Source organism: Nuphar pumila, chromosome 4, assembly GCF_984573655.1.
Source record: "Nuphar pumila chromosome 4, dmNupPumi1.hap1.1, whole genome shotgun sequence".
Classification (NCBI taxonomy): domain Eukaryota; kingdom Viridiplantae; phylum Streptophyta; class Magnoliopsida; order Nymphaeales; family Nymphaeaceae; genus Nuphar; species Nuphar pumila.
In genome coordinates this window covers 17,327,848-17,338,678 of record NC_143252.1, presented here as the reverse complement: position 1 = coordinate 17,338,678, position 10,831 = coordinate 17,327,848, and the positions used below count along the sequence as shown (strand labels likewise).

The 10,831-nt window shown below is 38.2% G+C and overlaps 1 protein-coding gene across 4 annotated transcripts; it reads right to left on the bottom strand.

The window, feature by feature from the left end:
• Positions 1-896: 896 nt before the first annotated feature.
• Positions 897-8,177, bottom strand: LOC149839531 (shaggy-related protein kinase alpha-like). Of its 4 annotated transcripts, none has more exons than XM_090002600.1 (13): positions 7,957-8,177; positions 5,240-5,436; positions 5,070-5,162; positions 4,835-4,894; positions 4,426-4,698; positions 3,291-3,365; positions 2,356-2,412; positions 2,125-2,265; positions 1,979-2,029; positions 1,734-1,829; positions 1,566-1,649; positions 1,375-1,477; positions 897-1,261 (listed from the first exon to the last, which is right to left on the bottom strand). In XM_090002600.1, exons 2-13 carry the CDS (start codon positions 5,351-5,353, stop codon positions 1,179-1,181), a joined length of 1,230 nt encoding a protein of 409 aa, XP_089858726.1. In that variant the 5' UTR covers positions 5,354-5,436; positions 7,957-8,177; the 3' UTR covers positions 897-1,178. The 4 variants fall into 4 exon arrangements, with proteins under 4 accessions (XP_089858726.1, XP_089858727.1, XP_089858728.1 ...); XM_090002601.1 differs by lacking the exon at positions 7,957-8,177 and adding an exon at positions 7,798-7,926; XM_090002602.1 differs by lacking the exon at positions 7,957-8,177 and adding an exon at positions 6,674-6,790.
• Positions 8,178-10,831: the final 2,654 nt, after the last annotated feature.

The following is a 10,831-nucleotide window of genomic DNA, read 5'->3' as shown; positions in this document are numbered from 1 at the left end:
TTGGACCATGTCTGCCTTCAAAATATTGCAAAAAACGCAATACTTTCACACGAAAGGTGATTAAACTTTGACATGCGAACATCACGATTTTAGTGATAAAAGAAATAAAAAAATTGTGTTTCTTAAAATTTTCTCACTTATAAACTTTTCTTTGATTTTTAATTTATTTTTAAAATTTTCACATTTTTTCCTTACATTTAATTATTTAATTTATTTTTTTTATAAATCAAGAGAAGAAAACCTATCACTCACCGCAATGACCACTGGTTGGTAAAAAACCCTTGAAGTTTTCCCTGCCCACTGGAGAGTACACCCAGCTTCAACCTTACGACAAGGGACACCACCCGTGGGTTTCAAAGCTGCAACGTCCAGTCAACTCGTGATATTTCTTTGTTTTTTACAAAACTTTCCCCTTAAAATTTTTGAAAATTATTTTCAACGTTGATAAATACATGATCAATAAGATGCCATTTTCACTTTTCCGACCTTGATAAACTTCAACCTTACAGACCTATCCAGTTTATTATTTTTAACCTTACAGACATATACGGTTTGGACCTTGGAACCATTACAATTACCAAGTGATCATATGTGATATACTCTCTCTATCCCTCTGGATGTCACAAGTTCGAAGCCCACGGATGGCGTTCCAAGATGGGTGTAATCATCGGGTTGGCAGAGGAGACCTAAAGGGTTTTACCAACAGGAGGCCAACCAATGTGCAAAGTTGGTGATGGGGGAAGTTTTCCCTTGGACTACCCAAAACTCTCTCTCTCTCTCTCTCTCTCTCTCTCTCTCTCTCTCTCTCTCTCTCTCTCAATAGTCCAGTCCAGGAAAAGGGTGGAACTGCATTTCCTTACTACACCTTAACCTAAGGATCACCTCGCTCAGAGTTGTTTCCATAAAAATAAATCACGTAGAAGAAAACTAACTTTGTGTTTCATGTACTTGTTACAAGCTGCTGTTTTGTAAAACAAGGGTCAGCAGACCCACACTATTTTTTTACACAACCAATGGTTTAGCCCACCTGTTTCGATCTGCCCTTACCAAGAAAGCAGAAAGAAAAAAGGAAAATCAAAATGAGGAAGGAATATGTTTACATATAAATATGGCCGTTCAATACCCGGCCTCTGCACTCTGTAACCTCAGAAATCTCTCATTGGAGCATCCACTAGCATTCACAGCCCAAGGAATGAGCACTGCTTCCTAGCATGCTCAGGGATCAACTTTACCAAAATCTCCAGTGTTACCCCTTTCAGTTCTGCAGCATTGTCATCATAAAAACAATCAACAGACCAAAATTGATGCATTAGTAAAATAACAGAAGCTTCCAATGTCACCAATCATCGGTATTGTCTCGCAAGATAAGAATACCTTGAGGCTTGAAATTGAAGAGTGGGGGCAGTTGTCTCCCATTCGGAAGACGACTGTTTGGATCCCGCAGTTCGTCAAAGAATGGATGAATAAGTGCCTCCAACTGCATTTACTTCCGAGTCAGATGGAAAAGATACAAACTCTGAAAGGCATAACAGTATAGTTATTGAATTCATGATAGAAGAACTCACAGCAGTGCAACGAAGATTTGGGGAGTACTGAAGGAGTCTGGAGACAAGATCAACAGCCTCAGGAGGCATGCGCTTGTGGAATATCTAACAATAGGTGCCGGAAACATTCACACCACTGAATATGCGCACATTGAAACAAATAAAACTATATAAAAAAATAGATGCTACCTTGTGCCATGGGTGGACCTTGATTTGTGGGAATTTGAATTCTGTGTAGTTGGGATTCATACATTTTATCTCCTCTCTAGTAGGTGTACCAAGTATCTGCATGTTGTAATTAGACATGTAAGACGCTCTAAAAATGATAAATAGGAGGTAATTTAATACCTAGATGGGTTTACATTAATATTTGAATTTCATCGTGACAGAAATTTCAAGGAATGCCTCAATAATATAGCAGACAAATTAATCACCTTGATTATTTCCACGAGCTGATCGACTGCACTCTCACCAGGAAAGAGAGGCTAAGGAAAAAGCAAACAAGTTTTATTCATCATTTCGAAATGAATCTTGAGTAGCTGCGACGGGCATTATTCATGCCTGGTAAAAACATAATTACCTGCCCAAGCAGAAGTTCAGCAAGGACACAGCCAGTAGACCAGATGTCAATGGCTGTAGTGTACTCAGTGGCTCCAAATATGAGTTCAGGAGCACGGTAATATCTAGAACAAATGTATGATATATTTGGTTCACCTTTCACCTATAGATAACACAAATGTGGAAAACTATCAATCAACACTTTCATGACCCACTAGCACAGGAAATCTGAGCCAGGAATTAAATTACGCACCAAAACTTTTGCACTTCCAAAATCGCATAGTTTAAGTTGATGAGTGTGGGGATTGACCTGTTACAAGGTATCATAAGAAAAAAGATTAAATTGTGGAACAATTTGCAATCCAAATTATGGTAGTTTAAATGCTAAAAAGCCCTAAGATTACAACATCAAAACCAAACTACTGCTATAGAAAACTTCAAATGAAGATCAACTGCCAAACGTGCATACTTTTATCACTGGCTAGAATATAGAACAGACCAAATTTCACGGAATATAAATCTTGGATGCTAATGTAGATCTTGTTCAAGAATATAAAATTATCAGACAAGATAATCAGATGATTCTAAAGAGCTCCGGTTTTATCGTGTACTTCAAGACGGAATATTTTCATCCCTTTTTGGTCAAGTTAGCAGGAGTGAAGTTTCACCCCTAGACCTCATAGTTTACATACTGCAACTCCTTAGCAAATCCAACTATCATTACATTCAACTCAGCTCACTTCCCATTTAAATGAATATAAAGCTATGTCACATGGGTGCAGGGTGCGGGGATAACCCGGGTGCGGTGGTGCGGCAAAAATATATATATATATATATATATATATATATATATATATATATATATATATATATATATATATATATATAGTCCAAAAGTTGGACATAAATGACCCTGGGTGCGTTGACTGCACCCAGGGTCAGGTTGACCGCATCGGGTGCGGGTGCGGCACCTAGTTGGAGAATCCCTGTGACATATAGGGCAAAAAAAAATTTCTTGGCAATTTTTTTTTTTAAGTCTGAAAATTTGGACCAAAATTTCGATGCGGGTGCGGCACCCTGCTGGCTGAATCCCTGTGACATAGATATAAAGACAAAAAGAACATGGAGGTGCTATGATGATCAATAGTAAGTATCAGCATCAAGCTTACTAGCTGCAGAAGTACATACCAAAAGATTTTGTGGTTTGATGTCTCTATGGCATACTCCAATGCTGCCATGGATATAGGCCAATGCCCGACAGATCTGCCCCATGATCAAAACAAAATCATCATCAATTTCATATTTAGCTTACAATGAGAAAGAACATCTGCACAAGATGCCTGCCAAGCCTTCCTCTTCAGCAGGAATGTTGCTTGTCAGATCAAATCATAAGCACAAACACTGTATTGTCAACAGCTTGTCTAGGTGTTTAATCAGTAAAGACAAGCAACAAGAAGGTCCTGAAAGATTTACATAAGTTTACTAGTTAACAAGTTATAAATGAGTTTTCAAAAAGTAATCATCTATGTCACAGGGACACAGCAAAAAGGACACAAAACAGTCATTCTTGGATAATTTCTTACTAAAAATAGTATATGAGAGGACATGACATCAGAGTAAATTGGGGTATCACTGTGACAGAATTAATCATTGTTTCCATTTCCAAATCGTTTTTGTTACAGAAGACATAACTTGAGGCTTTGACTATAATCAATTATAATTTCCATGAAAAATAGTAGAGAAAAAAGGGATGCTAAAAAATTAGGATTCAATTGCAACCCTACACAATATGTTTTCCAGTTATGCTTATTTGTTTATTATTCCCAAAAAATTTCCTTCAGAGAAAAAAGACAGAAAAAAAGGGGATATCCTGAAACCTATAAAACCAAGAAATATCAACCACCAAGCATAAAAAATCCCAAGCACCAAAGATGCAAGAAAATGACTTGTCCAGCAAGCAATGGAAAGAGAAAACAGCTTATAATTGTTAAGAATTAGGAACAGCAATGAGGAGGGAAAAAAGCTAAGGGCAAGAACAAATGCAATAAATGTGTAAAAAAGTAAACAAATGCAATAAATGTGTAAAAAGGTAACATACAATATGTTCCCACTTATATCAACAACACATTTATAATGCATTATTTTAAGTTAGACATTAGAAATACAAAACACAAAAACAATTATTTCATAGATTAGACAGATGCATAGACAATGTGGGATAATGCCAGTTTCCATAGGGAAGTCTTCATTCATTTTGGAAGGAAATACATAAATGGCGTGGAAGAATTAAGCAGTACAAATGGCTAGATAAAGAAGTTTATACCTGGTAAGTGTACAGTTTAACATATATCAGAGGCATCAGTTGGTTCATCCTGTTGTAGTGTTTGATTACACGATGAACAGTCTCAGGTACATATTCAAGAACCAAGTTTAGGTAAAGTTCATCCTTGTCCGTTGTTGAAAAGAAACAATGCTTCAGAGAAACAACATTTGGATGATCCAGAAGGTGCATGGTCTGTAGCTCACGGTTTTTGTACCTCTTGTCCTGAAGAACCTTTTTTATTGCTACAGCTTCCCCTGTCTCCAAGCATTTTGCCTGCACCATAACCAAAGATAATAGCTTCAAAACATTACTTCTGCCTCTCTTTCCTAATAGATGCCGAAAACGTCCAAAATAAACTATATGACACAGTAAAAAAATATCTTTGCACTCGATCATAGCCTCAACTTACTTGAAATACAATCCCGAATGATCCAGTGCCTACGATACGCTCAGCCATATAACTGATTGTCTGTACAAGGAAAATAAAGGATAAGCTATGCAATTAATCATAAAGAACATACTGAATGTAGTAAAGAAAGATATTATGCATTTAAAATATTTTCTGTAGCATAATGAAGAACTAATTTGATGACCTCACAACTTGAGTTTCCATTACATTTAGTTAGACCTTCACCCAGAATTACCTGCTTTGGCTGGCCATTTCTACCACCAATGGTGGTAACAATTATATGACCCGTCTCAGTGCCATTACCATCAACAACAGTTGCTTCCATTTCCTAAAAAAGGTGAGACCAATGCTCAACAAGCAGCATTGAAGTATGAAATCTTCAATTCTAGACAATGCATCACTTACCTTGTCATCCCTTATCTTCATGTCATTCATTTCCTCTGGCAAATTATCAACACTAATTGCATTCCCATTGGGATCTCTCGGTCCTGAGTTAGGAACCACACGAACTGAAGCCATATGCAGCAAACTGACCCTTGTACAAATCTAGCTCTCAAATTGTTTTTTCAGTGTGATCAACTTAATAACATCCAATTGTTTACCTGAAAATAAAGGCAGCACTTGAGTACAAAAGTACATGGTGCAAAAGAAAATTTAGTCCATCATGAAAAGGAAATTCAAGCAAGAAATGTGCCGCCAAAAACTGCAACATCCTATTCCTTATTGTTTTTTAATTTAGATGACAACATATGACTTAAGGCTGGCGAGAATCAACATTACACAAATGTTTCCCTGCACCATAGTTGGCAAACCCGGTGAGTCGACTCGGGAATTGCCCGAGTCGACCCGGATCAGACCCCAACTGGTCACCGATTCAGGACTGCCAATCCGCATGCCTCTTATGTGTTCTTTTCATGCATTTTGTGATTTTAATGCATAATTTCCATAAAAGAATACTTGTTATAAAGAATTATATGTTTTTAAATCATAAAAATTAACAAATATGTATAGTTGAATACTTATATAGCTTAGTCAGTGATGTCATGTGCTAAACTTAGTGATTATACAATATAAATTTTGATTTTTTCCATATCTTAACACTAGAAAATGCATTGTCCTAACTTGTCCGAGTTACCGAATCAACCCACAGACTAGAGATTCAAGGGTTGGGCGATCCGACTCCGAGCCCCGAGTTTGCCAACTATGCTCTGCACCTTCACATCATAGCCTTCTAAGGCATGTCAACTGATTTCCCAGTAACCATCAGAAGAAATTTATGAGGGCAATAAGATTGGGAAAAAAATTTGTAGCCCACCATAAAGCTAGAGATTAAATATGTCAATTCTAAATTCTGACACATACAGGATTCAAAAATCACTTGAAAAAGACAACTTAAACAAAGCGTAATAACAAGAAGTTATTTCCCTTTCTATTTCACAACTTTCGAGGAAAGAATCTTAAGAGTTCCCCAGAAACAATTGTGCCCTACTTCATTACTTAGATAAACAGTCCTCTTCTTTTTAATGTGGGAAAAAGAGAATTGATTGTTCAGTCAAAGTAGAAAAAAGGAATAAGTTAACCACAAGAAACTAAAACTTTCAGAAACAATACAACTTTCAATGAGGGATGAAAAGCATCCATATTTATTGAAGAAGAAGCCACAACACTAAGTCTAGGATGCAAGAAATCGTCATGTTCACCAACAATCTCTAGCATGAAAGTTCCACATGTTTCAGACCTACACGAATGGCACTTGCTGACAAGCAAACAAAATTCAGTACTACAATGGCTTAGGAAGAGCATATCCATCACATCGCAGAAACAGCTACAGGAATTTACCATGGCAAAATTGCAGAAATATGCAATGCACGCAGAATTGTTTAACTCGGCATCATTTTGCCAAATCATGAACAGAAACACATTCCACACAGATATACACCAAATGACAACTCCATAATTGGAAGAGTCCCTTTCCTTCCAACTCTTTAAATGGAAAACAGAAACCAAGCACGATTAGATAATTAACATTCTGACATAAAAATGATGGACGCTCCTGAAACCTTGTAAAAAAGCCACCCCTCAGTGACAACTCCTCTATTTCAATAGACAACTTTTAAGAAAGAACACGAACGGTTTTGGAGCTTGAGGGGCATCTCATGATCATTTTGTGGAACGTTTCCTCTCTTCCCCAAATCCCTCCCTCCCCACCCCATTTCCCCCTTCCCTCCCTCTTTTCCTTTCTCAATCGTACATACATGAAAGATTAAAAACAACCATCATATAAGGAAAAAAGATAGAAGAATGAAAACTCCCATAATATTCCTCACATTCATCATTTTCATTTTCATTAGTCACCAACAAAAAGAAAAACCAAAAACTTGGATTAACCGCGTTATATGGCGTTTAAACTGCATTTCACGCGACATCGACATCCAATCACATAAACAATGATGAGAGAGAGAGAGAGCAACAACATGAGCCAACAAGACGACATGCCACTCATGCCTTATGCTCTTAATAGTGAAATCTCATGATCTATTGAAGAAACCGTCCATTTCTCCACCCCTTTCTTTTACTTTCCTCCCTCCAAAAACAATAACAATAAGGAGAAAAATGATAAAACGTTTCAAAATAATGGTACCAACAAACTAAGCCTCTCAAACACCAACAATCCAAAAATTCTCAGAAAGGCAACCGAAAATAATGATAGCAACACAAAAAGCAAGAATTTATTAAGAAGAAAGCCAAAATTAACGGAAAATGGAGAAAGACACACTTTTATATTGAAAAAAAAAAAACCTCAAATTTCATTATCAAAAGTTCAAAACAATAAAAGAGAACAGAAAAGATTAGGAATAAAAACCGGAACAATATCAAGATTCTTATATATATATATATATATATATATATATATATAGAGAGAGAGAGAGAGAGAGAGAGAGAGAGAGAGATGAACGACTCACACGGAATAACAACTAAAAAATTTCAAAAAGAAAAGTGAACATAAAGCAGGGAGGAGAAAACGCCAGATTATCGGGAAAAGCCTCCAGGATACAAACTGGGAAAATCGGAGAAAACGAGGGAAAAAAAAAGGAAAAAGATGGAAATTTATAGTTTTATACCACGGACGGCAGACGACGCTATGCCAAACGGAAACCGCAGAGAAGAAACACTTCCCCTCTTCCTCTTCTTCTTCTACTCTTCCACAGATAGAGAGAGAGCATGATGACGATAAAGTATGGGATCTATGAGGACGGTCCTTCCGTTTCCTTCTCCTCCTCTGCTTCGTGGTGTGGTGTTGAACAGTCAAACGCCCTAATTATAATTATTCTGAGCCCTCTCTTTTTTGACCGTTCAGCCACTCTTTTCCTTTTCCCTCTCTATTTTTTTTTTATTTTTATTTTGTAGGTTTTTCTTTAAAAAAATAAAAGAAAATGAATGCCTCGTGGCATCCGAATATTCGTCACCTTCTCCCTCTCTCTCTTTACCGGACCTCAAAGTCGCTACTCTGCCCGGTTTAGTCCAGCCGACAAGATCCGGGGATCTCACTTTCAATCCCATCCGTCCTGTTATCCTTGACTTTGACGTTTCTCGCGGTCCGATTCGAATCGGGTGGTTGTTGAGTCTTATAGCGTATCGGTCATGGATGTAGTGGTATCAGGTATGGTCTACGAGACTACGAAGCTTTTGCTTGCCTGCGTTTTCGCTGCTCTAGATCATGATATCTGGTGCATTGACTTGGCTAGTTGATCAAGCCATGTGGATTGCTGGCCTCTTCATCCATTGATCAATGGATGGTCGCGCATCGGCTCTTCGATAGGCCGAATGCGGAGTGAAAACCAAGGTATATGTAGGTCAAGAAGCTGGGCCTGCTCAGTTTGGTCGCAGCCTACAAGTTCGATGGTATCGTGGGAGTAGTCAGTGCGCTTGGTACTTGGTTGGCTAGGTCCCAACCGGAAAGAGGTCCGGTTCTGACTGAACGAGTCGTTACGGTGGCTTGAATCAAGACTCCGATTCGTGTGGTTTCCGATCCGTCGCAGCGGCGTCCCGCCGTTTTTGTCGTCATGTAAAAGGCCTTTTTGGTCTTCAAGCTTCGTTAGTGCCGCTTTTTGTCTTTACCAAATACTATTCCCTTGAACAAAGAAATAACGAAAACGCCACACCATGTAAAAAAAATTATTTTCGTAAATTTTTTTGTCTATCTAGGGCTACTTACCAAGACTTTTTAACTTTTTGTCCCTGCGTGAACAATGTGAAAAACGTCTGTGAAGATGTTTGATTGTGCGCGATGCCTCTGAAGACTAGACGAGACGAGACGATAACTCTGTGACTCGGATAATGGATTAAAGAAGGGGGGTCACCGAACCGAGTGTCACCATCATTGACTGCCTCGGTCAAAGCCCACCGAAATTCAATGGGTCCACGGCACGAACTACGAGGGCTCAGGCGGAGAGGCTTGGGAACCCGAGTCGACTCGTGGTCCGTCCAACCGGAGCCCCGAGAGATCCCCCGTGGCCTCAAGCTGCACCAATTTGTAAGGGTAATTAAGTCATTTTACTAAATTAAAGATCGTCCTTTGTCGGCGGCTGTTTCACCAAACGCCTCACCCCGTTTCTCTGCAACCGCAAACAACCCCTGTGAATGTAAAAAAATGACGAAACTGCCACACCTGAAATCCGCTGCATCCATCGGCGTGGGGACTTGTTTGAAACCGCAAACTCCCTTTTGCTTCGATTTTTCAAAATACTTGAATAACACGTCAAAGCGTGTCAGCTAAGCCCGATGGTCAATGTTCAAACATGCCATGCCGTCCATCTCGAACATCAACGGTCAAAGCGAGTGGCATCGCCCCTGTTTTGAGGCACGGAATCCTCTGCTTGTGTGGCAAAGCTCGTGATTGGCTGGGAAAAGCACATCCAGTGAGAATCGAAACTAGGATGGAGGGGCCTTCACCTTATCCCAGGATCGCAACCATTCGGGCGATCCGTGTGAGGGTGACTAGCTCGAGTTAAACAAGCGGAAACTTGTGAGCTCAAGTTGTTCATTGACAAAAGAATTAGAAACATTGTTTCAGACCTGAACCCCAACTCTTAACCACTTGGTATTAGAATTAGAAACAAAAAAAAATTGAACTCCAGACCAATTACTTACCAGCCAAACATCTCAACCATGTGTTTTGCACTACATTTTATTTAAAATAAGTGCTAGTTAATGAATATATGCGAGTTGAGCTGTGGGCCTATTTTACGAGTTTTAACAAGCTTTTTTTACTAGCTATGATCTCCTTTCCTGGACCTATCTAGTGAGGTTACATTAGGGACACAACTTAATCACCGCAAGATTCGGATTCTACATAACACAAAGTAGCATCAAGTCTTGAAGGGCACGTTCATTTCAAACCTTTCTTTTTTCATGAGAAGTAGCACCGTATGAAAATTATTTCATTTGAAAGTTTGCTCATATGAGTTTGTTTCAGTTGGCGAGAAAATTTCTTTTTGTGGTTTTGTTTCACATGAGAAAATGGTATATGAAGAAGACCTTAAGTCTTGTGCATGTTTGGATTGGTCATATTGATTTTTTTTTTTTTTACCTTGGATCGATCAGATCGATTTATGAGTTATAACTATGCTTATCATCAAAACATATTAAATTATCCTTTTTAAAACAATGTTGTCAGTATCGATGCCAATACTTATTGTATCGGCAGAAAATCAGTATGCTTCATCCTTGAGTCGGGTTTTTTAATAAATATAAAAAATATACTTAAAATTATTTTTTTAATATTATTTTAATGACTTTAACATGTGTCACATTTTGATTGATACATAATATTTTTAATTATTTTTTGGCTGATTCAGAAATATTCACTTGAGTATCGGTTGATTCACCTGAATCGTTGGCCAAACGATACAGGGCCAATACCAATACTGACAACATTGTTTTAAAATAAAGCACTAGGAAAGAGATCCATTAGGTCGGATCTATACATAGTATTCG